General features: G+C 38.3%; 3 protein-coding genes across 3 annotated transcripts; 2 read left to right on the top strand and 1 right to left on the bottom strand.

Moving 5' to 3' along the window:
- faima (Fas apoptotic inhibitory molecule a) lies at positions 1-2,897 on the top strand. Its single transcript, XM_085374769.1, has 4 exons — positions 1-114; positions 255-483; positions 2,200-2,249; positions 2,748-2,897. Exons 1-4 carry the CDS (start codon positions 1-3, stop codon positions 2,895-2,897), a joined length of 543 nt encoding a protein of 180 aa, XP_085230895.1.
- Positions 2,898-5,533: 2,636 nt separating this feature from the next.
- On the bottom strand, positions 5,534-11,047 carry parp9 (poly(ADP-ribose) polymerase family member 9). The gene is made up of 8 exons (XM_085374385.1): positions 10,615-11,047; positions 8,436-9,350; positions 8,001-8,216; positions 7,643-7,858; positions 7,355-7,448; positions 6,708-7,192; positions 6,414-6,570; positions 5,534-6,324 (listed from the first exon to the last, which is right to left on the bottom strand). Exons 2-8 carry the CDS (start codon positions 9,333-9,335, stop codon positions 6,029-6,031), a joined length of 2,364 nt encoding a protein of 787 aa, XP_085230511.1. The 5' UTR covers positions 9,336-9,350; positions 10,615-11,047; the 3' UTR covers positions 5,534-6,028.
- Positions 10,804-22,917, top strand: LOC146616610 (protein mono-ADP-ribosyltransferase PARP14-like). The gene is made up of 17 exons (XM_085374387.1): positions 10,804-11,054; positions 11,159-11,259; positions 11,842-11,872; positions 13,467-13,721; positions 14,121-14,345; positions 14,438-16,671; positions 16,912-17,142; positions 17,258-17,479; positions 17,646-17,718; positions 18,044-18,193; positions 18,417-18,479; positions 18,667-18,843; positions 19,276-19,494; positions 19,597-20,211; positions 20,387-20,520; positions 20,637-20,811; positions 22,634-22,917. Exons 1-17 carry the CDS (start codon positions 10,877-10,879, stop codon positions 22,915-22,917), a joined length of 5,367 nt encoding a protein of 1,788 aa, XP_085230513.1. The 5' UTR covers positions 10,804-10,876.
- The last annotated feature ends 4,573 nt before the right edge of the window (positions 22,918-27,490 follow it).

The raw sequence follows: 27,490 nt of genomic DNA, 5'->3' as shown, positions 1-27,490 counted from the left end.
ATGTCTAATGATCTCGCTGGAGTGTGGGAGGTGGCGCTGAGTGATGGAGTTCACAGAATCGAGTTTGAACACGGGACCACCACCGGAAAGAGGGTCATCTACGTGGATGGAAAGGTGTGCAGTCATACTGTTAGCCGGGGAAACACTGGACGTGTTTTGCTGGACTAATCTTATTTATTAATTTATTTGATTTTATTTGAGTGTTTCTGAGGTCAGCCTCATCAGCTCCTGTGATTTTCTGATTTATGCTCCAGGAGGTCCTGAGGCGGGACTGGATGTTCAAACTGGTGGGGAAGGAAACTTTCAGCGTGGGCAGTTCAGACACCAAAGCCACTATCAATATAGATGCAGTCAGTGGCTTTGCCTATGAGTACACCCTGGAGATCAACGGGAAGAGCCTGAAGAAGTACATGGAGAACAGGTCAAAGGTCACCAGCACCTGGTTGCTCAACTTAGACGGCATTGACTGCAGAGTGGTCCTGGGTGAGCTCCTCTCAGTGTTTGTATCATTCAGCTCTTGTCCTTTTACTTCTGTTACTGTGACAGCTTATAATTATGATTTTTTTATTCATACAGAAAAGCTCTATATTCAAGATTCTGCAAAAATTATGCAAAAAAAACCCCTCCCAACAACCCAAAACATGATCTCATAGGAGAAAAGATGCAACTTATTTTATAGCTTTAATAGGTTATAAAATACAAATATATATCTAAGATACATAAAGCTTTAATTCATCTACATAGTCAGTCAGGATAGATATAGACCTGATATTTAGCACAGTGTGATTTATGCCTCTTCACAGCCACCCTCTAATATTATGCAGTAGCTGAGCCTAAGCTCCTTAACTACTCTAAGCTTGGACCATATACAGCCGTGTCTGTGATCTGGGCGAGTTAATCCTTCATATAATTGTACTGCTTACAGTGGATCAAGTGGCAAACTGCCTTGAAAGCACATGCCGCAAATAACCACTGTGCATTGTCTGCATTTGTAACAGAGATATCCCAGCTGGGAAAGAATGGAAATATTAAACTAAACTTTATATTAAAAACAATCTCTGTGGTTTGTCTTTCACTGTATGTAGTACATTTTGTACTATGCTTTATCCAGCATGTCTTGTTCAACTATTCACACACATTCATACAAGCACTTCTACACCTAAGCGCTTTCCATCTAACAGTCACACTCTGATGAGCACATTGAAAAACAACTTGGGGTTAAGTATCATGCCTAAGAATGCTTTGGCATGTAGACTGAGACAGACAGGAAAATGTAAATTAATCCAGAAACACTTTGTTCAAAGGATTCTGGCAAGACACAGTAAATACAACTTTTATTAAAAGTCAGGTTATCATGTTAAATATTCATTACCCTGATGTTGATCAAGATAACTGTGGTTGTGATTTTTGCTGTAACTGAGCAGCCTGAATTTGGTTCTTGTTGAGAAACAGAAACAAACAAAGACTTGATTTATAGTAGTCAAACAGAGTTCAGCAACTCTTTGGAATAATATACAGCATGAACAGTATATTAGATTAGCACAAAGATAATATCTCTGTGAAATGAACTCTAATAGGCTGTAATTGTGTGTAATTACTCATTTACTCAGTATGCAGCAGCCAGTGTTCTGCCATTGGAGGCATTTTCCATTTTTCTTGTCTTTATAACTCAGTCTGTGCATAGACTCATGTGGTCCTGCAGGTCTGAAGTCTTTTCTCTTCCCTGCCTTCAGTGAAAGTAACTTTATTAGTTCTGTTTAGTGTTTCACTGCAGAGAGCAGATGAATGCAGATAAAGATTAAGGCAAACAAGGGCGTTGCTCAGATCAGACGTTGCATCGCCTTTCAGTCACAAAGTTAATGCTGTGGCTCTTTAACAAATGTCAGCTGTGGTTTTATAATGTCAAGCGGAGAATCCTGTGCTGGTGCAGACCATAAATCTGGCTCTTAGTTTGCAGAAACCACCTACAAGTGATTAAATACGCAGAATAGATATGAGTCAGACTAGGACTGGAAACCACAAGACAGTCAGATAAACTTTCTCATTCCAGCACCCAGCAACATTACACCTAAAGTTAAAGCTAGTCACTAACCTGCTCTCACTGGCTCAGCAGCTGTGTCTGGGCCAGTTTACTTACATTTTTTTTAAATGCTTATCTGGTAAATATTAATTTAAAAAAATCTGTCTTTTTACTTTCAGAGAAAGACACCATGGATGTTTGGTGTAACGGACAAAATATTGAGACTGCAGTAAGTAAAACACGAGTGACATAATACAGGTTGTTATTAGAGCAGCAGTTCCCTTAGTAACAGACCACTAGGGGTCTGTGACCCGGGGACCCTGCAAGAGAGATGGTATAAATCATAGATTCATTAAAGAGTGCTTATGTTGATGGGAGGCATTCACATTAAGGATTAGGCTGTGTGTACTTGTTTTGTGTATTAAAATTTGGTTTGGATATTGTCTTTGTGTTCGGATATGTCATTTTATCTGGGGTGTTGGTCTTATTATATTGAATTGAATTGAATTGTTAACTACAATTGTAAAACCATAAGTTGTTTACTGATGATTGTTTGTGTATTCCTGGTTGTTGTTTTATCTGCTCATTGCCTTTGAATATAAATTGATTGGTTGCTTGTGTGGTGCGGTGCATTGTTTTCTTTTGGGATATCATATTGGATCATTATTTTCGTTTGGAACAGGACGCTTCCTTTCTTAGTTCACGCTTTTGCGATTTGCGCCTGCAGGGTGAGTTTGTGGACGACGGCACAGAGACGCACTTCACACTCGGAGACCACAACTGCTGCGTGAAAGCTGTGAGCAGCGGGAAGAGACGAGACGGGATCATTCACACGCTGCTCGTGGACGGCACGGAGATCGCTGAATGCACAGAGTGAGCGTGACTGCGCCTGGATGACAGCAGAGATCTGGTTTTGTATCTGTGACGCCGAGTGAGGGCGCGAGGTGATTTAAAGCTGATAAAGTCAGGGACCAACTGAGAGAAACAATGCATTGCTGCTGTAGTGTGCGGAGTATATTAGCCATATATATACTGGTGAAAGCTGTCCTGTAAATAGCATAGCTGAAGACAAAAGCTAAGTTTGAGCAGTTTTAGAAGACCGAGGGCAGCTACTAATGCCAGAAACAAGCATTTACTGTCTCCAAATGTTCACACTGGATATTTGATGTGTGCACTGGTCTTTATAATCATATTAACACTATTAATCTCAGTAATATCATCAACACGGGAGTCCAGATGTGCCACATTATTCTCTCTCAGCCAGGGTTTTAACACGAGCAGCTGCTTTTGAAGAAGTACTGTATCACACAGCCAAATGTTACCAGTGAGCTGTCCCAGTAAACCCTCACCTCATTCTCTCTTACCTTTGTGCTAGCTTTCTTGTATTTTCAAATGTTGTGGAGTGGGAGGTTCAACAACGGGGTAACTTTATTCCTTGAATGTAGCAGTGGACTGGTTCCTGTTCTGGTGTTGGCCTGTTACATGCTTTGTGTTTCCATTGGTTAATTCTGTTGATATGAAGTGATTAGCTTCCAACGGCCTGCTGTTGATGTGTCAGAATATTTACAGGGTGCGTTGTTCTCAGTTTTCACTTAGGCATAAATCATTTACACAGCTGCAATCACTCACTGATGTCCAAACATACTTTAAAGACGTTCTGTTCTCTTTAGAAAGATCTGTGACTGTGTTGTGCTGTCAATTCATGCAGTAGTATCATAGAGTGTATGATGGACAAAGCCACTGTGATGTCACCCACATTTGTCAAAGCCACATTTTTGGACCCTTCAGCTGTCCACTGTGACCCTCTTAGGGTTTTTAAACCAGATGTCACAGAAGCGGGGTCGATCGGTCATTGCCCCCATTATCGTCTTTCTGAACATCATGTATTAGATATGATGTAAATGTAGTGATTGATACCACTGATTAATTAATGAAGTGTTTACCGAGGTCACAGCTCAAATGACAGAGGGCTCCTTTTCCACTGAAATCTGTTGAGTTTTTTTTCCTAACTACAAGTACAGAAGTCGCCCCCTGCTGGCTATTAGAAAGGATGCAGGTTAAGGCATTGGCTTCATTTTACCAGTATGGAAGCTATGTCCATCTTATACATGCAGTCTATGGATAATACAGAATTTGAGCTAAAAATATTTTAATAAAATCATGGTTATTAAATATTAAGGATTTCTCCAGTGTATGTGAAACAAATGTTTGGTAAGAGACGTTCACTAAGGCTGTACTCACACTAAGAAAGCTGTGCCATGCCCGAGTATGTTTGTTTCCCATTTTCCAGTTTGTTTGACCAGACTGCTGCATGCTCCACCCCAGCAGGGTTACATGAACTGCTCCAGTCCAGGTTCAGTTGGACTCAACATGTGCATGTTATGTGACCACTAATCGTGCACAAGTACTTACATGTAACTCCAGCAGTTGTTCAATGACAGCTGCCTGTGTGAAAATCACTGTGTTCAGCACTTCACAAATCTATAAGGCATATGAGAGGATGAAGTGTCAGCACTTTAAAATGAAACTGGATGCATAACATCATGAACGTCACTGTAGACACACACTGATGCACACTCTGAGCCCACACTGTTAAGGGTGAGTGCAGGCGATCAGTGGAGTGGTGACAGCCATGATGTGTGTGAGTACATCCTCACTGTTAGAAATTGGAACCCAGATTTACTCAAACACTGAGCCAATCCAAACTGGGTTTAGGCATTAAAGAAAGTACTGTTGGTATCTAGAAAGAGAGCGCAGTGACAAGATGGCATGTAGGAGATTTTGAACTGAGATTTTTGACCCTGCTGCATATATTTCTATGAGTTCCTTTTTCTAGGTGCAAAATATACAGAGAATTCTTAAAGCTCACAAATTGATTTACTAATGTTTGCAACACAATTTATTGCTAATCCTGATAATATTTAATCCAGAATAAAACATGAAAATGTTTCCAATTGTTATTTTTGTGCTTGATATTAAAATGAGCTGACTGTGTGTGTGTGTTGGAAACATAATACGTTTTGTAAATCATTGGTAAAGCTAACCACACCTTTGAGCTCACATGCCGTTTTGCCCCATGTAGTAAATCTGGCCAACTTAGCAAACTTCATCTGCTGATGTCTGTGAAACTGAACTGAAATGCAGCTGAACGCTTCGTGAAACGGACACACTATTTGTTTTTCCTGTCAAACTGTTTCAAGGGTCAAAGGTGAAAATGTTTCATGCTCAGTAGACTGTGACATTGTATAGTTATGATTACCTTCTCACTCTGTTTTTCATGTGTTGTGTATACAGGAATAATGTTTATACATGTATTTCATTTTGTAAGTTGTTTAAATTGTATTTTAGTTCATAAAATTTGTGTAGTTGATCAGGTTTTGTTGTTGAGCTTTAAGTAAAAAAAAATAAACCTGGACACACTTGAAGCTTTGCTGTGTTTAATAGTTGTTTTTCCATATTTCAGTAAATGTTGTTACAACAAAAATATAAAAACAAAACATAAAACAAGTCCAGATTCCTCAAACAAACAATAAATTTTATTTTTAATTTTATTCTGACATCAACACAGGAAAACTGTAACTACTCATGTCCATTATGACTCATTCTCCCATTCATCATGGAGTTCACCACCACCATTATTTTATGGACAAGCAAAGCTAGATTAAAGTCTTTTCATATTTATTGTGGTATTTGCTGTTATAATCATGTCTAAATTTATGGAGTCATGAGATGCCACTAAACAAATGAACCCTTTCAATCTAAAAACTACAGTGTTGTTGATATAAAACGCACATTAAGCTTAATTTTGATCTCTAAACATATGATTGGTTCTACTCCTTGCAGCAGTGCTATGATAAAATAGATTTTGATAACTTGCTGCTGCCATTATTCAGCAATACATTATGAGAAAAATAAGCCCAGTCATTCCTTCATGTTTTGCTACTAATATCCATTATATCGAGTCTATAACTGATACAAACCTTTCTTTTTTTCTAACAGTAAATATGCTCATTTTGGATATCCTTGAGCTTGTTTTTTCTCACAGGTGATGATGTACCTGGGCAGGGCTTGATAACTGCTAAATATGACAGAGATGTCAGACCCTCCACTCACACTGTCATACCTAACTTGTGACTCTGTCCCTTTAGCAGGTGGCAGAATGAGACCTCGCTGACCCTTGGTGGGGTCCCCTCTCAGCACGTCAGCCTCCACAAAGTACAAATACTTATCCTTTTCCTCCTTCCAAACATCCATGGCCTCCTTCACTGTCCCAGCAAAGTAGATGCCTTCTCCATATTTTGGGTCTAGATCCAGACAGGAATAAATATGTTTTGTTACTAGGTGTGTTTTTATGATATTATCTGTAGCTTTGATATATATAATGTTAGCATACCTTCAGGTGGTGCACACTCTGCATGGAAACCAATCTGGCTAACCATCTCACAGAACTGTGCAGGTATGCGCTGAAACATTTTCTCAGAGGAGCACCCCAGCTGGTTTTTCTTGAGGTCAAACAGCTTCTTCAATTTTGAGTTCTCCACTTTATCCACCTAAAAATAGAACATTTCATTCTGAAATAAGGCACAAGGCTTATTTATATAGAGTAAGAAAGTAATAAACAACCAAATCCCTAAGCTTAATAGTAACCCGCGAAAAGTTGAGGAACATTTTATGAAACATAATTTACCTTTAATATCCACAGATCAAGATTTCTAAAAGCAGGTATTCTTTCTTTGAACTCCCGGTGTGAGTTGTCCACTGTTTTTGTCTTTCTTTCTCTTTCACAAGGCACTTCAGCTAACAACTTGCACATTTCATCCTCTTCCTCTCTGACAAACTCCTCCTGGACAGTGCAGAGCATGGCCTCCGCCTGCAACGCAGCACCCACAACATCCTCAGCCGAATCCCCATCTACTGTTAGGCAGGCGTGACCCTTGGACAAAAACTCCTCAAACTTAACACCCTTTCTGGTTAAATGAGAGAGCTGCAGGTATTCTCTTTCACCGAGGTGCTGGATGAAGTTGTTGTAGATAACCATGGGGCGAGGGGGCCTGACGAGAAAGTGAGTGAGCCATTTTTCAGCCTCACATAGTGATTCTTTAGAACAGCTTCTCAAACTGATCTGCGGAATTGGAGCTTTGTTGAATCTGAAGGCTTCTTTGTTATCATATGCTGGCGGAAAAGGCAAAAAGAAACATCCTTACTCATACCACTGGACTCTATAGAAACTCAAGCTTTGTTATATCCTACTTTTTTTAATACTTGTATCTTGACTAAGAAAGCTATTCATTTAGGACACATTCATTAGCCTTGCTGATACATAGCATTTCTGACCTTGCCTATGGGAGTTGAAGTGTTTCACTTCATCTTGTGTAATGCTGGTATGGGGTGTGTTATGCTGGAGAGATTTAATTTTTTCCTTGAAGGCCTGGAAAGAAAAGGGCATTAACAACATATTTCTTAGCATGCGATAATTTGCAAAACATTAATAACATTTCTCTTTGCTTTTTTTTTTGCAACTTATGCCTAAAAATAATCGTTGTTTAAAATATTACAAATCAGATATGGTAACTGACATGGTAATTTGAATCTAAATTCTTGAAAACATTTTTGAAATACAACCTGAAATGTTCCATAGTCTGAAGGAAATATAACAAAATAAATGTCCATCTTCCCCCCAAATGTTTTGGCAAACTCAACCACTGCCTCGGACATAATGCATGCAGCTTCTTTTTTAGTGAACCCAAGGTTTCCTGTGCCAATAGCAGGAAAGGCGACAGACTTGTGTTGTCTTGCAGCTGCTGTCTGTAAGCATTCCAATACTGAATTGAAAAGAAACTGTAAAATAAATGGAGAGAAAGATGCAATTAGATTTGTGAGTCCAATGAGACTCCTCAACACTTTGGAGTGCATCATGATTACTACACCAGACTTTCTATTTCCATCAAAATGATCCATAACGTATCAACTTATAATGTACCTTATGTGCTGCTTCTTTTCCATTATTAATGCAAAATGTATGATACACCTCTCTACACCCCAAGTTGTAGGCTTTTGTGACGATGATATGTTTAGTCCGAGGAGCATTTTCTATTTCATTTTGCATTTTCTGACCAGCTTTCTTCAACAAAGCTTTAGAGACCTGACCGACTTTCAGGTCTCGTTCCAGTGATGTTGTGTTTACAATGACATCGGTCTGAAAGGATACAAAAGATGCTTAGAAATAAAAAATTATGCTAGAACAAAACTGTGGATTTTAGGTACTTTATATCTTCATAAATCCTAAAAATAGCTAACTCAAGCTCAATATACAAGAAATGATTGGCATGAAGGTAATGTAAACTTGTCATTCAACTAAAAAGTAAATAGCAATCAATAATAATGATTATTTTGAAGAAACAATACAGATTTTTACCTTCTGTTCTTCAATGTTATCACTCTTCAGTGCCAAAAGGACATTCCTAATCTGGATGGAAATGTTAGATGTTTTGGTAGCACCACTGGTGTGGGTTCCTGGTGCCTGCCCTTGCGGTACTAACTGGTAGTGCTGGTGAGGGGCTAGAATCTTATGGCAGGCGTTCATCATTTCTGTGACCGTTGGCTCATCGTGGTTCACAAAGAATATCTCTCGAGGAAGATTCCAGCGGGAAGAGGAGAATCCATAGTAGTCTCTCACAGTTGATACTATAGTTTCAGCACAATCTGACAGGGGGTAGTTGAACAACCCAGAGCTTATAGCTGGAATGGCAACAGTGTCCAGTTGATCTTTGTCAACTCTGTCAAGAATGCTCCTGATAGCCTGCTCCAACTGTCGTTTGGCTTGTGAAAATTCAGAATAAGTGGGCTTAATTGGCAGACATGGACCCACAGCATGAATTATCTTCTTGCAAGGCAGCAACCCAGCATTAGTGACAATTGCTTCTCCTGTTGGTATGGGACCATGTTTGTGTGTGTAATCGTCACTCTCCATTTGGATTTGAGGACCACCAGCTTCACACAGAGCATATGCAAGGCCACCACCATGATGAAGACTGCAGTTGGCAGCATTGACAACAGCCTCTACTGGGAAATTGGTGAGATCAGCCTTCCACACGGACACCTCAACACCTGCACGCAGCTTGACAGAAAACCTCTTCTCTGGTGTAACAGTCTGCCTCTTCTGCTGTCCAAAGCTCGCATCACTCTCAAAATCCACACCTTCAAAGGTGGCCACACATCCAAATTTGCTATCAAGGATATGACTCAGAGCACGTCCAGTTTGTTTTACAATGTTGAGTGAAAATTCATGAAGAGCAATATCTGATTTATGGGCCATGGTTCCTGAAGAGATCTACAGAAAAAGATTGTGTAGGTGAATCACAGAATGACAAGAATCACACCTCAGGGTTTTAGAATGAATCAGGACCATATGCACGGAGTGAACATAAATGACACACCTTTAGCACACAAATAATTGAAGCTAAAATCTATCTAAGAAGTTTGTACTGTTGTGAATTTAGTTAGTGCATTAGTATTATTTCACAATATTGGTCTATCAAAGGTTTAGACTATATTTTTAGTGTATGCACATATATATTACATATATATTACCACTCAGGTCAGGGTAATTTAGAAATGTCCTTGTTTTTGAAGGAAAAACACAGTTATTTTTAATCTAATACAAGAAGGATTATAACTAATTACTTAATGGTCAACAGAGTCATTAGTTGGCCATTAATTTGACTGATCAGTTAGGCTCATGTTGAGTCAAAAGGGATGTTATTGAGAATGTCTTCAAATCAAATAGTAATTGCAGAGGAGTTATTAATCAAACCAGAACACCATAAATTTTATTAATAAATTAAAGTATAGGAAAGTAGGCAAGAAATTGATTACTGTTTAAATAAAAACACATTATTCAGCATACTATTGTAATTTTATTACAAAACTTTTACTATATTACAAAAGTACATACAATTTCTCTGTACAGTATGTGTGGAGCCTGTGTGCAACTTTTATTTTCACTGGAAACACAACCACCAAAAACCCATTCACTCTAGGCTGCACACTTTGGGGTTAGTAGTAAGGATAATACCCATATTTATTTAATACTTTCTACAGTGTCATCAAATCAAACATATTCTCCTTTGCGACGAGCAATAACTTGAAATGAAGGGGCGTAGGTTTCCATAAATTGCTTTTATACCTTCACTACAGTAGAGGGAGACAAAGACGAACAAATGACACTCTGACTTAGGAATTTTTTTTTTACCAGAAACAAAAGGTTGCACACCTGCATGCGTCAATATAAACAGTTTATTGTGCTTAAATAGCGCTTGAAGCTTTTTTTTAAATAAAAAGTATTTTGATTAGTTTCTTAAAATGGCACCCTTACATGAAAAGAAGAAAAATAAATATTTTATTGTTTCGCGTTTGTGTGACGTTTCACACAAACCCCGAAAACGTTCACGAGTCAACAAAACAAGTTGCTGGATGCAAATGACTAGCAAACCCTAATCGATTAATGATACACAGAAAAACCATTAATTGAAATAAATCATAATTTTAGTTTAAACAAATAAAGAACGTTTATTGCGCAGAAGCCAGATACTCACCGTCGCACACTTTCAGCTGGAAAGTACCGAGTTGAAGGAGAAAGCGAAAGAATGAAAAGAGGGCGCGGACGTCTCCAAACTGCCTCCGTGGACTGCAGCCAAGTGTAAAAAGGTGTTTTTCAGGCCTTTCTCTGTAGCTGCACCCCGGTCTGAGCCAACTCTTCAAGGCCAAACGCCACAACACGCCAATAAAAACTGCGTTTCGTTTCACAGGAAACAAAAGTGAAACTAGTTCAGAGCAGACAGCAGCCGGCCTGTGAAGATGGCCGGCGTACACTCCTATCCTCTGCTCGTTGAGCTCGAAGAAACCAAAATACCCAGATTAAAAATCAAGTTAGTGAAATACTTTCAAAGTAAGAAATCTAACGGTGGTGGCGAGTGTGAGGTGGAGTATGAAAATGGCAGCAGGACGGCGATGGTGCGCTTCCGGAGAGAGGAGGGTAAGTTTGTCACAATAAAGTCATGTTTGCTTTATTTAAGCAGCTACAATATTACTTATTATCAACGGAGTTATGTGGTGACATGTGTTTGTGCTGTGTCACAGATCAGAGAAACGTTCTGGCCAAAGAGTCGCATCAGATCAGTTTGGAAAAAGGCGTTTTGAAGCTGACGGTCCGCTTACCCACGGAAGAGAAATCATCACGGGTGCGAAAAGTTTGTCATGAATCATTTATCAACAACTGTTCTGTTCTGTGTACCTCAAATCTGTTCTTATATTGACGATGCTATTTATGAGATAAGGTTTCACTGTTGATAGTGCGCCGTGAAACCTGCGCACCTCTAATTTCTGTCAGACCCTCCTGTTCTCAAAAGGAACTGCGAGAATATTCAATTATTCCTCAGCTTTGTGGGACCCTTGAGCCCCTCTACAGACTCCAAATTATCATTCAGTTCCATTGAAATCTGACCATGTTTATCTTTTACTGGAAGTCATGTGACTTTATAAAGCCAAAGCTGTGCTGCACACTGCTTCTCTTCCTGCCGTGCGGATATTGTAAAAGTCAAACTCACTGCTCGGAAAGCATTACTGGGTGCGGTTTTCCTGACAAAGCTGACAATGAATTTGTTTGCATGAATTACTTTTTGGACCAGCAAATATTTATGGCGCTTTCACACACACACACACACACACACACACACACACACACACACACACACACACACACACACACACACACACACACACACATGTGACTAACGTGTATTTTTTGTATTTTCTTTATACAGGAAACTCTGTCTGATGAAGATAAGAAGAAATGTAAGTACTGAGTGAGCAGAACTGTGTTTATAACCACTAGTCTAAAAGATCAGGAAGTCCTTTCACTTGTCCACCCCTATAGTTTATCTACTTTTAGTATACACCACTGTCCACTTTATTAGGTGCACCTTGTTAGTATCCTATTGGACCCAAATTCTGACCCTAACATACAAATATCATCAGATTAATCAGACATTGCTACACTTTCAAAAAAAAAATATTGTCCAGCTTTGGTGAGTCTGTATGAACTGTGGCCTCAGTTTTCTGTTCTTAGCTGACAGGAATGGAGAACAGTGTTGGTCTTCTGCTGTTGCAGCCCAGCTGCTTCAGTCTGTGACATGTTGTGTTTTTCAGCATCCCTCAGTTATAACAAGTCGTCTGACCATTATCCTCTGATGGCTGAGATCACCGAGCCATTGCTGCCCCACAGAACTGCTGCTCACTGCATATTTTCTCTTTTTTGACCATTCTCTATAAACCCTAGAGGTGGCTGTGTGGGAAAGCCCCAGAGCTTCTGAAATATTCTGATCCGCCCACCTAAACACCAACAACCACAATATATACTAGAAAATCTCTAGATTACACTCAGCAGGCTAACTGTGCCAATGTTAGCTATTACTGCAATACTTTGTACATCTTTGCTTTGAGCCATTGCATGCTTTACTGATGGCTAAAGTTAACGCCATTTGAAATCATTTAGTATCGTAGGTAAAGTAATTTCACAAGCTAGCATTTCTACTTGGTTATGATTTTACTACTGATGACTTTCACAAACAACATTCTGTTTTCCAGCTAGTTGTTAACTTAACACTTCACAAATCTAGCAGTGCTACTTTGTGACACTGGAAAAGCTGAGTTAACACAACAGCCCTGGGCGTCTGATTAATCAAGTGATCTCATCCACTCGAGGCAGGTTGTCTCAGGTAGTTTTCTCAGACATTCACTTTTTTTTCAGATGAGTAGCAACTCCCCACCACCAAACACAATTTGGAACTAATCAGTGTTTGTATTGTATTACACGTCCAGCATTTCCTATTTGGCTTGCCTTTCATTTGTACTGTTTTAGTTGAGTTATTATTTGAAGTTAAATATTTGTATTTAACTGATGAATTCAATACGTGTGAGACCATGGAAAGTACCTCAGGTTCTGTGACCCTTTCTGAACTGTATTTGCTAGATAGCTTGTGATTTGTCTGTCTAGCTAGCATTAGTAAGAAGAAAACAAAACAAAGAAAAAATGAATCTGTGAATCAAAAATTAGACAAGCTGACAAGCTTTATGTGATAAAACTGCCTCTCTCTCAATAAAATATCCAAAGCTTCATGCTGTTTTAACATAGTGTGCTTTACACTTCAAGACTGGTAGGATACACTAGATGTCTCCTAGACATTACGTCAATAAGACCATACAAAGTCTGATTATTTTTTTAAGTCGATATTAATGATTATTCTTATTTTAATTAATTTATTGATTAGTGTGAAGCAATAGCTGTGAGTGAAACACCAAAATAAGTAATTAAAATATAAGTGTTTTAAGTCTTGCACTATCTAAAAAGTATATGTTTGTTACACTTGGCCACATTTGTCTTTAACAGCAGATGTTGCTGCAGACAAACAGGCGAGTGCTGATAAAAGCAACCCGACAGTTCAAACAGAAACAGAAGGCGGAGACGATGATACAGCAGATGAAGAGCCATGTTCCACCTCGGCCGTTTTAGGGAATATTCTTGATAATACCAACCAGGAGTTCTTGGAGATGCTGGTGGAAAACATCACAAAGTCTCATGACTTCACTTTGGAATTCTTTCCTGACATCTCCTCTGCTGTGGTGACTTTCCAGAGTGGAGAAGGTACCCATTTCAGAATGAAAAGTTCTTATTTATGATATGATAATATAAAGTTTAACCGGCCGTTTGATGCTGAAATCTGTATTGCATAACCAGGTCCAACACTCATTAACATAAAACAACATAAAAATATGCCACAAATGTAATAAAGGAATTTTCCAGGACAATGTGGCCATTTTATTTGCCTGAGTTAGAATGACAAAGTTTTCTAGCGCACTAATGCACAGGATAGCAAAGCAACACAGACTACTGGTAGTGTAATGTACCTTGCTAATTATAAATGTGCTGATACTTCATTCTGAAAAATGGGTGTACTCATTATTAAATCAACAAAGAAGATTTATCCTGCAGAATTGTTTTATTAAAAATGCCTTAAACCGTTTTTTAATCTCTATTTCACAGAAAATGCTAATTTTGTGGCAAAATGCCCCCAAAACAAAATGTTCACCAAGAAGGGATTTTCTGTTCAACCTCTCGAAGTCACAAAGCAAGTTCTAGTTGACGACATTCTACACTTCAGTGAAGAAGTTCTTCAGCTTTATTTTGAAAATGAAGGTGGGGATGTGGAAGAGGTCTTCCTTAATGAAGCGGAACAGTCTGCTGTCATCACATTTAAAGATCATCGAGGTAATTTATTTACACTACACTGTATGTTCCTGCAAACCTACAGTAATAACGTGTGAATAATAATATACAGTATGTTACATTCTTTTTTCCAGCTGTTCAAAAAATCTTCAAGAAGAAGCATTCCATAAAAAAGGAAGAAATCAGAGTTTATCCTTTTTATAAAAGTCTGGGAGTGGCCCTCTACGGCAAAGACAAACCTGCACTAAAACTTCCCGCTGCCATCTCAGAGCCCATTGACAGTGCTGTCCTCAGATACCTAGCTCAAAATAAATCAGCAGCAGAGACCATTTGCAGTGAAATGGATAAACACTTCTGCATCGTAAACCTCGGCCAAACCACTGTGACCTTGAGTCCTGTATCTTCTTTACTAAAGCAAAAGGATGCCAAAGCCATCCTCAAAGTATGGACTGATACTGTGAAGTCAGCGTTTGCACAATCTGTGTCAAAGTTCAAATCTGTGAAGTTCTGTCCAGATTCAGATGCATTGAAAGAGTCTGAGAAAAAGATCAGAGAGATGTTACTGAATGAAAATGTGATTGTAGTACCTGATAAAGACAGTGGTGCTTTATCAGTGGCTGGTCCTGTTAGTGATGTCAACAGACTGGAGAAATCTCTTTCTGAAATTATTAACAAGATTGCAAAAACGATCCACAGGGACAAATCAAGTAAAACCGAAGAGATCAAAGTGTCACCATCAGTTTTTCATCTCCTGTGTCAGAATGGCCTCATGGACAAACTTCTACTTGTGTATCCAGAACTCAAATTGGCACCAGAGAGTCCTAATCTGAAAATAACTGGTTTAGGGGAAGAGATTAATGCAGCAAGCAAAGTTATATTTGATGCAGTACTTGCATTAAAACGACAGAATCTGGAAGTAGATAAATATGTGCTTGAACTGTTGAAGGATGAGCAACAAGAGGAGCTTACAGGTGCTCTCCTCACATCTCATCAAATAAACGCAGCGTTTGAAATCAGTGGAAACAGGGTGCAGCTCCTTGCTGTTTCTGACACAGATCTGTCTCATGCTCAGGATCATCTAGGACAGCTGTTAACAACTCAGTACATTAATGTTGAAGACAGTAATGTCCTGAAGAAGCCAGAGTGGCAGCAGCTGGTCAGTCACTTAGAGCAGGCTAACAGTAAGCCATGCAGAACTCGAATCAACACAACTGCTCAACAAGTCGTGGTGTCAGGCTACAAGGATAGTGCCATAAAGGTTCAGCATCAGCTTGGTGACTTCTTAACACAGAACGCTCACATTGAAGAAACTGTTGTGGTCAAAGATAATGCTGTCGTTGAATACTTGAAACATTTCAACACATCTTGGATGGAGAAAGTGAAAGACAAGGTGAGAGTGTCCTACAGAAATGAGGCCATCTGTCTGAGTGGATCCAGAGTGAATGTGACACATTGCAAGACTGTGGTTGAAGGTGCCGTCTCTGCTGTAGTCTTTGACAGTCTGAATGTCTTCAAACCTGGAGTGAAGAAGCTCTTCCAGGAGAATGAAGCTTATTTTTCCACAATCAAAAATAAAACTGGTTGCCTGGTTCAACTAGTTGATAAGCCAGGTGGTGGACAAGACAACCTTAAACAAGTACCAACACCTTTATACCAACTTATGACACCTGAAGGAGTAGAAATCGCTGTTTCCAAGGCAGATATGTGCAGTTACCCAATGCAGGCAGTTGTCAATCCATCTAATCAAGACTTGAAACACAGAACTGGTCTTGCAGCAGCACTTTTGAAGGCTGCCGGCCCTCAGTTACAAGATGAATGTGACAAAGCATTTAAAAACAAGGGTCAGCTCAAGCCAGGAGACTGTGTCATAACAAATGCAAGAGGAAATCTTTGTTGCAAAAAAGTCATCCATGTTGTGGGACCCAAGTTTGAAAAAGATAAACATGAAAAAGCTTTGGCTCAGTTGAAAAAAGTTGTTAAAGGAAGCTTAGAATTTGCTGAGGCCCACGGATGCGTCTCAGTAGCTCTTCCATCTATTGGCAGAGGAATGCGCTGCTTTCCCCTCAAGCAGTGTGAACTCACCATTGTTAAAGCAGTGAAGGAGTATTGTGATGAGAACTATGATGACATCATCTTGCAGAAGATCCATTTTGTGAACAATGATGACATTGCTGTTCAGGATATGGTGGCTGCTGTCAGGCAGGAGTTTGGAAACCTCAGTGACTCTCATTCTCAACAAACTCCTCATCTCACTGCTCCCACACAACCAGTATCACAGCCTGCTGGATCTGACCTGTACTTAAATCATGTGCAGACCAAAGAAGGCGTGGACATCGTTCTTAAAAAGGGAAAAATAGAGTTTGCCACGGTAATTCAGATTTGTACTGTTATACCCAATTAAGCAAATAGTTACTTTGTCTGTTTCAGACAGGAACACAATGTGCAAGACTATTTAGCATTAACTATTAACACAGCTATAAAGTCTCTTGATGTTTATTTAATCTTTGGGTTTGAGCTTCTTTTGTTCTTTTTATGTTTTGAGGTGTTTTTATATTGTTAGACATGATAAATATGTACTCATATTTATAAAACTTTGGGTTTTTTTTAGACGGAAGTGATTGTGAACACTGTATCTTCGGACCTTAATCTGGACAGATTTGCAGTTTCCAAAGCCATCTTGCGCGCAGCTGGACCCAAACTTCAGCAGTTAATAAATGCACAGGGTGCTACTGGAAATGTTGGTGAGATCATTGTTACTGATGGCTGCCAACTAAAAAGCAAAAAAGTTTTTCATACAATTGCACCTCACTGGGATAATGGACAAGGCACATCTGAAAAGGTGATGAACCTCACAGTATAAGGTTAAAGAACCTGTTTGATCTAACTTTGATGGTCAATGTCATATTTTTAATTAAATGTCTTTAAACAGATAGTATTTATTCTTTGTCTTTCAGACTTTGAGGGGAATCTTTAAGGACTGCTTGGACAAGGCAGAAAGTAATAATCTAACCTCCATATCCTTATCAGCCATTGGCACTGGAAAAATGGGTTTTCCTAAAGATCTTGTAGCCTCTTTGATGTTGGACAATATTTTAGAGTTTTGCAAAAAGAAACACCCCAAGCATCTGAAGAAGGTTGTGATCGTACTTTACCCCAGTGATACACAAACTATCCAGGTAAGAAAAAATCACAAGCTTTGAAGCAACAACAATTCAGTGCTAAGCAGAAAAGTTTTTGAGCATTTTCCACCAGTGAAAGCTGCAAAGCTGTTATTGAACTTCAGTTTTGGTGTAATAATTGAATGTTTCAGTCAATAAAATCTCTCTTCTTTTCTGTCTGCAGGCTTTCAGTGATGAATTTCAGAAGAAGTTTCCCAGTGCTTCAAGTGGTTCAACAATTTCTACACAAAGTGAAGGCAGGCAACACTGTTTGTAGAGAGTAAAAAAAAAGTTGTCAGAAAAGTAAATACTCAAGTAAAGTACAGATACCTGAAGATTCAACATATGTATAGTAACCATGTATTTGTACTTTACTACTTCCCACCTCTGCTAAAAACTATATATTTTCTAAGAACTATAACATAACGCTGTTAAAAACATTTTGTACATTTGTAGTAACTGTTGAAATATACTATATTTTTTCCATATGCTAACTGACAATTATATCAGTATTCAAAATTTAGAAAGTGTACTATTGTAGTTCTTTTTTGCTGTTAATTAGTTCTTTTTATCAATTTCCAGGAGGCCCCTTCTCTAAAATCATCTCAACCTCAGACATGCACGAGACTAAAATGGGCAATGTGACTATACAGGTAGTAACAGGAGACATAACCAAGGAGACCGCTGATGTCGTTGTCAACTCCTCCAATGAAAACTTTACTCTTAAGACAGGTTAGTCATAGCATGAATGACAGTATTTGAGCTGTGCAAAACATTAATGGTGGTTTCTCATTGTTTTTTTCTGCTTTTAAACTAAATGTAAATATTTAGGTGCTGTATAGAGAATAATATTACATCAAAAGTCTTTGTATAAAGAACAGTCCACCCACAGTAATAATGATCCTTTAGATTATATGTATGTATTCAGTAGTGATGTAACATTTGCCTCCTCCAGGAGTGTCTAAAGCTATTCTAGAAGCAGCTGGTCCGGCTGTTGAAGTGGAATGCCGCAACCTTGGTAAGAAATCACTTATAATTTTATGATGCTATAACTCAGAAACATTGGCTACAATATAACAGTCTTGTTTTCCCAATAATAACTTGGAAGCTAAGTATTAGCACAAGACTGTCAAGAAAGAAGTATGCCCTTGTACATACTTACATAATTATTAAGGTTCTTTAACATCTCCCAACTTTGCTTTTAGGTGCTGAGCCCAACCAGGGCATGATATTGACAAGCCCTGGTAACCTGAAGTGTAAAAAGATCCTCCACTTGATTGGACAGACAGACCCAGTAAAAATCAACAAGACTGTGAAAGATGCACTCCAGATATGTGTGAAAAGCTCTTTTGCCTCTGTATCGTTTCCTGCCATTGGGACAGGTGAGATTTAGAAAGCGTTTTGTCACTGACAGGTCACATATCCAAATGCTACATTTATAAAGGCCTTCTTAGCACATAGGGTGCTGAATAATCCTCTAATGTCATCGGGTTAAGCAGTTTTCCTAAATGCATGACATGTTGCCCACTTACTATATTGACTTGCTCACGAGAGGGTATTGTATACCTCAATATAGTATACCTTTCATTGCATTTCTTGTCTTAATTTGCAGGCAACCTGTGTTTAGAAAAAAGTTAACATCGAGAAAGTCTATGGAGAAAATTTTGTGTGACCCCTGACAATTTAGATTCATGGTCACACTGATATTTTTGTTTTTACAATAATTTATTATTTTACTGTCTATGTTGTTCATCCCAGCAGTCTTTAATGTATGATTACTTTTTTTGTTTGTTTATTTTTTGTTTTGTTTTTAGGTCAAGGCAATGTAAAAGCAAGACTGGTGGCTGATGCCATGTTGGATGCAGTGACTGATGTGTTGAGCCAAAACACCTCCAGCCCCCTGACTACAGTTCGCATAGTTATTTTCCAGAAACCTATGCTTAAAGACTTCCACAGCAGTATGCAACAGAGGGAAGCTGCTGATCCCGATTCTAAGGATAAAGCAGGGTGGAGCTGGCTCAATAAAGTCAAATGTAAATACACAGAGCAAAGTAATTTTTGGTTTCACATTCCTATATCTTTAATCAGTTTCAAATGTTAAGTTCTCATGTTGTTTTTGAAATTTGTTCTTTCAGCATTCTTTATTGGTGGAAGTCCTGAAAAACAAAGGACAGAAAAAGATTTTGTCATTGACAGTCTGAAAGTGGAGGCTACTTGCTTCCACATTTGTGGTGACACACAAGCCAACGTTGACTGGGCTAAGAAATGGATAAATGACAAGATATCCCAAGAATATCACAGCATGGAAATTGGAGACAATGCCATCCATAGTTTCTCTGATGCAGATCGACAGAAAATTGTTGACATGCAGAAGACCATGGACATCAGCATAAGGACTGTGAGCAATAAGCCCAAAGCCACAATCACTATTGAAGGACTCAGCAGGGATGTGCTCAAAGCTAACACTGAAATCTATAAAATGATGAGCAGGGTGAGAGACGAGGAGGAACTAAACAGGAAAGTGGAGCTGGCCAGCGCTGCGGCAGACTGGCAGTATCAGCAGTCTGGGTTCCAGTTTCAGAGTTTTGATGAAATGACCAACTTCTACCTCGAGGAAGCACTGCAACAAAATTTACAAACTGTAAACGTTACAGTCAAGGGTCAAGATTACACTGTCACCATGCCAAAAGGACCTGCCACTGACAGCCAGGGAAATATCCTGGAGATAAAGAGAATTGACAAGCTAAAAGGTATTTTAATGATAGAAAGAGATTCAACCCTGTCAAAGTAGTAATAAGAGATCAGAAATCTGTTAGTATTTGAAATTTAGCATGATTTTTCTTACTAGTAGATATTTCAGTGCTTTCACTACTGAAAGCCTCTGCTCAAGAGCTAAAAAACTGAATTTGTTTATTTTGTGACTAGATGATCTTCCTGAGCACTGGGATCTCATGCAACCTAACGTCACCAGTCAGGCTTTCCCATTACAAGCTGGGACACAGGAGTATGATGAAATTCAGAACCTGTTCAAGACCTCGTGCAACAAAACCATCATCAAGGTAACATGAATTAATATTTTTTAAAAACATTTTAGGCAAATACATTTTCTGTGCTTTATATTCGGAACATAAATTCAAAATTACTATTACTATTACTAATTAATACTTTTTTTCAGATCGAGAGGATCCAAAACCCTGGATTGTGGAACAGTCTACAGGTTAAGAAGCGTGACATGGAAGTGAGAAATGGTCATCAGAACAATGAGAAACGTCTTTTCCATGGCACCTCCAAAGCCACTGTGCCAATTATTAATGATCGCGGTTTCAACAGGAGCTACGCAGGATTGAATGGTGAGGCGTTCGTGGCCATTTTTTTTGCTTTTGTCAGAGAGCTGATAATAGAGACATGGTGGGAAATGGGGATGCTGCTCCTAAAGATATATTTTAATTAGGGACATAGAAGCAAGCCAACCCATATGGAAAAGAAATAGTAAAAACATATATGATTTACTCATGAAAGTGGCCACTTTCATGAGTAAATCATATATAAATCATATAAGGCTTATATGATTTACTCATGAAAGTGGCCACTTTCTCATTACTTTCATATATTTTTTTAGTAAGTATACAAAACATACAAGTTTCATTATATAATTTTTCAAGGGATCTTATATGTGTTTTCACTCTTGTACGCCTTTCATACAAGTTTCATACAAGACAGATAAAAAATTTATAAGATTTATATATATCTTTTCCATATGGGAAGAGGTCCCAGAAGGTTGGAAAATTAAAGAAAGAAAGAAGAAAATCAAAACAATGTTAATGCTAACTGAAAACATTATTAGTTTAAATTAAATATAGTTTTACATGCTTATTTGTTATTGTATTTTTAAGAGCTGCAGGCTACAACACACCTTCAAAGTCAGCTTTAGTTCACATATAGAAAGCAATGTACTGTTAACCTTCTGCTGTGTTGTCATAACTAGGGCTGGGTATCGTCACTGATTTCTAGAATAGATTAGATTCCAATTCACAAGGTCCTGAATCGATTCGATCCACGATTCGATTCGATTACATTTGAATCTGGGAAATTTTGCCTCAGACAGTCAGAAATATTATAATTGTGATCACGTATCAGTACATATCCATATTTTTATATCTATAAAAAGAAAGCTGAAACTTGTGTGACTTTATCAAAGGTGTGAGCATCACAGCAGAGGCCTTTGTGTCAAAGTAACTGAGGATAAAACAAAGAAAAACATGAAGGCAATTTTCCTGGCCTGGGATTTTATAGCAGATGACTTTAAAAATATTCTGCAGTAGATCAAAAACAAAAGAAAACCATTAATGAACGTATGAACATTACGTGATGCTGCTGAAGTGAAGCAAAGTTACAGAGACACAGCTAAGCATTTTGCAATTTTGCATAATTTTAAAAAGTTTAAATTTGTTCAGTATTGAACAGCAGAAATGAGGCTTTATTTTCGGAAGTAAGTAAAAGGGAAAAAAAAACACCAGCGCCCAACAGCGCTGTAAACAACGGCAGACTTGTGCGTAATAAGCAAGCGAATAATGTAGAAAACAGAGTTTTAGATGGGAAACTGTTCTTGACATACACTTAGAGAGAGAACGCGCTGTGCATGAAGTATGATTTTAGCGTGCTGGAAGCAAAACAGCAAAAGTCAGAGGGAATTCATGACAATATTCATGTGAAGCGAAATGTGAAGCGTAGTTTGGATCTTCTTTTGCTGCTGGTTCAGTCAATATTGTTTGGAGAGAGATAAAACCTGCAGCTTCAGAATCCAGCGCAAAAAGGACGCACCGAAACATCAGAACCAGTGAGCTGTCAGCTTTCCGCCCCGACCGTGTCCGTGCCGTCGGGTGAGAAAGGCGACATCTCACTGAGATGTCCACGCTTTGTGTTTACGTCTTTGTGCAGAATAAATTTATATATAAAAATCGATTAAGGATTTTAATGAATCGATTCACCATCCAAGCTAGAATAGATTTTAATCGATAGATCAATAAGCAAAACTCACCCCTAGTCATAACCATACAGAACAATTAAGTCAACATAGACAAATGCAGGACATTTGTTCTATGACCAATAATAATAAAAGAAAATATGTCACAGAACTTTTTCATTGACTTTCTGCTGCTCTTCCACTTTCAGCTACATGCTACGGCAAGGGCACGTATTTTGCTGTCAATGCTAGCTACTCTGCTCATGACACCTACTCCAAGCCAAGTCCAAATGGGGAGAAGTTTATGTACGTCTGCCGAGTTCTGACTGGTGACTTCACTCTTGGACAACAAGGCATGATTGTACCACCAGCGAAAGGCACCGTCTCCACTGACCTGTACGACAGTGTTGTGGACAAAAACCCCAATCCCACCATGTTTGTTGTCTTCCATGACACTCAGGCTTATCCTGAGTATTTGATTACATTTAACTAATGCAGCCAACGAGGAAGATCATAAATCATAACTTGATATTACCTATTGTGCTTATTTTTAGCTCGATATTTTTATTCTTGGACTGTACTCAAGCGGCTTTGCACAATTCACAGTTCCAAATAATCCTTCTATAGTGGGCTTATTGCAGCCCCTCTGTTCACCCTCTTCCTGAAACACCCCTTTTCTCCCTTGGCTTCTGTGCCCAAAGTCAGAAAGATGTGCATGACATTATTATATTAAGCAAACAGATTGGCACTGACACAATAAAGACTCACACGTAGAACAAACTGGAGGAATCAGCCTTCACAGCAGTCTTTAGCCTGAATTTTGGTTCAGGGATTATTTGTACACATGGTGTCTATTAAAATACCCACCCATGATCAATTAGCCTTTGATAGGCCTACCATACGGCAAAGCAAGAGTCCTGACAGCACAGCTCCTGGGAGCACTGGGAAACTCAAACCCCTACACCACAGTAACGCTGTGATTCATTGAATTTACTTTTTTCTTTTGTTCAAACTTCTATTCAGTGTTTTAGTTATTTTCTTTGAGCAAATGCCTTTCAACTACATTCATGTTGCAAGAGAAAACCAATCAAACCAAACAAATATTATACAATCAAACCAATCACAGATGCACTCGTTACACATTCTAAGATTTATTCAAGCATGGATTGTGGGAAAACTAGAAGTTTTTGAAAAAATCCAATTCCTTTTAGCATTTTATCTTGTCAATCAATAAAACAGAAGTGTGGTGAATGCAAATTTTGATTTGTTTTGTTTTTATACAACTTTTAGAATTGTTTGAAATTCATCATATCAGTGGCATTTTCTGTTTTTTTTTTTTTTTTTTTTTTTTTTACCAGAATAAAGGTCTGTTTGCGGATACTTGTTTAAGTCTTTTATTGACATGCTAAGGTTTCGTGTATTCAAAGATGCGCAATCTCACGAGTCTGTAAAAATGAAAGTAGAAGGATAGATAGGTACACCTTTTAATCTTCTTTTTCCTTTAGAACTGGCCTAGTTCTTTATGGCATAGATTCAACAAAGTGCTGAAAACATTCCTCTGAATTTTGACATGACAGTATTGCACAGTTGCTGCACATTTGTCAGTTGCATATTCACAATGACAACCTCCCGTTCTACTACATGCCAAACATGCTCTGTTGGATGGAATTTACTTCATAATGAGAGGTAGAAGCCACAATAACATTTTCCAGAAGCCAGCAAAAGCCACAGACACAGACAGACTTAGGAGACCCAGACCATTCGCAACCCTCTAGAGTGCTGAAGGCCTGCGGCAGACATTCTGATGACAACTGTGTGCCCACCCCAGCAGTCACACCTCTCCAGCCCCAAGGAGCTCCCAGATACCTGCAGCTCCTCTGTTGTTGTTCATCCTTCTTGCTCTAATAGACTGTATTCTGTGTTTAGATGCCACTGGCGGTATTGTCAAAAGCTCTTTAATTGTTTTATGTTTATTTTAGCAGCAGTAGTCTTCATACTGACAAAGAACACTAAAGATGGGATGTTTGCTTTGAGAATGTTAATGGAGAAGTATTGAGAAGGTCAGAAAGTTGAGGTTTTCAGGTTTTAACTTTAAATTTTGTTTTTTTGAGTCATAAGTTTAGAAAAAAAATTTGGATGCTCAAGCACCCCTAAATTTTATCATAGTACCCTAAAATAACTATAAGTATATAGTTCAAATTTGCTAACTTGTCTATCAGAGATGGTAAACGTTAGCATGAACACAGGTTTAAATGTCCTGTGTTCTGGATGTCATGGCATTACAGACCATTCACAGAGAGGAACTGCATGCTTTCACAACACAAGTGAGTCAGTGGTGTAGATTAAAAACACAGTTTTGCTTAAACAAGCAAAAGTGCAAATTCTTCTGATAATGGTCAATAATGTGACTTAAAGCATGAATTAAAAGTGTCTTTTTATGTATTTATATTCTCTAAATAACAAACAAAAGCTAATGTAGGCAAGATAATATTTATAAGATTATAGCTTATTTTAAACCTCTCAGGCTCAAATTAAGTTTTAGTTGCTAATGCACAACCAAGTCCTGCAGTGGTACTTCTGAGTACAAAAAACTCATAAAATATGTATGTGGGGTAATCAGGTTGTTAGTTTTTAACTGTTGCAAATCAGCAACGCCTGCCTCAAGAGGGTTAACCTAATCAATATTTTCCAGCCAAGGATCTGATTTACTTTATTATTTTATTTTGTTAATGTTTCAGAGTCTGGATGAACTGTGTGTCATGCCTGTTTAGAGCACACTTATAGACAGTGAATTATAGTATAGACAGAAACGCTGACATATTGGAATTTACCTGTCAATGGCCAGGAGCAACTCACATCAAATTAGAATGTTGTTATTACCTTTATTGGGTTGTAAATTCTGTTTCACTGTTACCTTCTGGGAGTCAGCACAAAGATTAAGAGAGGAAGACAAAAGAAATAGGTGGTGAAGGGAGGATAAAGACAGCAAAGAGAGAGAGTGGAAACAGAAACAGGTAGAGTGGACACGTAATTCGAGTCTGTGCGTTTAAAAATACTATGGTAAAAGTTGAAGTACTGAAGCAACTCCTTCACTTAAGTAAAAAATTACCAGCTCTGAAATCTACTCAAAGTAAGAAAGTAAAAAGTAGCTCTTTGAAGGAAAATTCCATTAACAATTTTTGTACAAAGGTAACAGGGCCTTGTGCTATATTAATATAATAATAAAATGATATTAGTGAATGAGAATACAAAAAATTTCTAATCTGATTCTAGTTCTCACAAAAGCTTGAATCTGTTATGCAGGACACATACTGCACAGTAAAAGAGAATTTCTTTTAAAAAATAACTATTTTCTGTCGCCTACATTTTAGAGGGTCACTTTGCCTGCAAACCTAAAAAATGAGTACAGGTGTTACAGTGGGATTCAGCAGGTGGGTGAACACTAGGATCTGTGTAGTGGCTCACTGTGGAAAAAAGAATCACAACTCACAATAATTTCTAAAGTGAGCTTCAGTAGATTTTCTTAGTGTACAGGTTGTGATCAGCTGACCCACTGCTCTTTGTTTATTTATACAACTGAATTCAACAAGATGTCAGCAGTTTCAGTTTGTTATATCCCCTACACCAGGGGCCAGCGACCTTTAACACCCAAAGAGCCATTTGGACCCGGTTTCCACGCAAACGAAAACACTGGGAGCCGCAAATACCTTTTGATATCTAAAATGAAGATAACACTGCATATATTGTTTTTTACCTTTATGCTTTGTGTGAACAACTAAAGCGTGTTGCTTATGAAATCCATGAAGTGCTACAGAGAAAACTACATTTTATTTATGTAATTAACACATTTTGAACTCTTAAAGAAATAGAGTTCTTCAGGAAAAAGGAAAGACATCCAGCTGAACTAAAATGATCCATGTAGCAAAGAAAAACTGTTGTGAGCCGCCACCCTTATATCGCCTTTGGGTTTTGGAGCCTTGACCTGAAAAGCATGTTCATACAAACATCGTTGGGTCTGCCGTGGTATGTTTACAATGGGACTTCTGCTCCTGAACCTCTGCACACAGCGTCTGCAAATCGGGGGCTGTGCTCACTTTCATCTTTACACAGGACTGTAAGCTGTCATCTGTGAGGCGTGAACGGTGTTTGTTTTTAACATAGTTCACGGTGGAGAATAGTTGCTGACATAGTGTGGATCCGAAGATCCATAATTGGCCTACCTGGGGTTGAAAGTCTCGATAAATGCACGGCGTTTTGGTGGGTAATTGTATGTGATGCTTATTTTGAGCGATGAAAAAATAATAGAATATAATTTGTAGTTTTAAATTGGAAGATTATTGTGATATTGAAATAGAAAAATAAAGTTAAAAAAGACCTAACATAAATAAAATACACTTCAGCTAATTACTTCTAATTTATTTTCTCAAACCACGCGGAGCTGCATTATAAGGACTAAAGAGCCGCATGCGGCTCCGGAAAGACAGGTTGCCGACCCCTTCCCTACACTAACAGTATATTGTCTTTATAATAGTATAAAGGTGGAATTCAGTGACTTAATCAAAACATCGTCAGCTTTAAATTAATATCTGCTATACTTGATGTAAACCTAAATCTGACCATGAGCACCACAGACACTGTGCACCAGTCCAACACAATACTTTACTGTGAATGCACTTACACCTGCATCTGCACAAAACTACACGGTATTTTCATGCAACATTTGAATAACACAATTTTGTATATCCTTGTTTCTTTTGCAGGACATTTCACAATGTGAAAACACACTTCTGTAGCGCTATTCTGAAGTACTTCCGGTCCACTTTAGCTCCTGAGTATGAGTGCTATAAATGAACCTAAAGTAATGAGTCTGTTTTGAAAGTGTAAGCAGTAGAAAGTAAAAAGTTGTCAGAAAAATAAATACTTACATAAAGTGCAGCTACATGAAACTTCTACTTAGGTGCAGTAATCAGAATCTGAATACTTTGTTAATCCATAAGGAAATTATGTAGTTACAGTTGCTGCAAGTGTTAGATTTGTATTGTTGGATTGTTATTTATGCTTAGAAA

Source organism: Diplotaxodon limnothrissa, linkage group LG16 (genome assembly GCF_057381915.1).
Source record: "Diplotaxodon limnothrissa isolate DT_005_m linkage group LG16, D_limnothrissa_male_GT1.1, whole genome shotgun sequence".
Lineage (NCBI taxonomy): Eukaryota > Metazoa > Chordata > Actinopteri > Cichliformes > Cichlidae > Diplotaxodon > Diplotaxodon limnothrissa.
The sequence above is the reverse complement of the archived record's forward strand: the minus strand, read 5'-3'. Positions and strand labels throughout refer to the sequence as shown.

What these genes read in the sequence shown, in the direction of transcription:
- faima (XM_085374769.1), top strand. Translation starts at nt 1, where the DNA reads ATGTCTAATGATCTCGCTGGAGTGTGGGAGGTGGCGCTGAGTGATGGA. An exon ending in TCATCTACGTGGATGGAAAG is followed by an intron (nt 115 to 254) that starts GTGTGCAGTCAT and finishes TTTATGCTCCAG; the next exon opens with GAGGTCCTGAGGCGGGACTG. An exon ending in TGACTGCAGAGTGGTCCTGG is followed by an intron (nt 484 to 2,199) that starts GTGAGCTCCTCT and finishes TTTTACTTTCAG; the next exon opens with AGAAAGACACCATGGATGTT.
- LOC146616610 (XM_085374387.1), top strand. Translation starts at nt 10,877, where the DNA reads ATGGCCGGCGTACACTCCTATCCTCTGCTCGTTGAGCTCGAAGAAACC. An exon ending in CACATTTAAAGATCATCGAG is followed by an intron (nt 14,346 to 14,437) that starts GTAATTTATTTA and finishes TCTTTTTTCCAG; the next exon opens with CTGTTCAAAAAATCTTCAAG. An exon ending in GAGAATTGACAAGCTAAAAG is followed by an intron (nt 20,212 to 20,386) that starts GTATTTTAATGA and finishes TTTTGTGACTAG; the next exon opens with ATGATCTTCCTGAGCACTGG.
- parp9 (XM_085374385.1), bottom strand. Translation starts at nt 9,335, where the DNA reads ATGGCCCATAAATCAGATATTGCTCTTCATGAATTTTCACTCAACATT. An exon ending in GAAAAGAAGCAGCACATAAG is followed by an intron (nt 7,859 to 8,000) that starts GTACATTATAAG and finishes TTTATTTTACAG; the next exon opens with TTTCTTTTCAATTCAGTATT. An exon ending in CTTCAACTCCCATAGGCAAG is followed by an intron (nt 7,193 to 7,354) that starts GTCAGAAATGCT and finishes CTTTTCCGCCAG; the next exon opens with CATATGATAACAAAGAAGCC.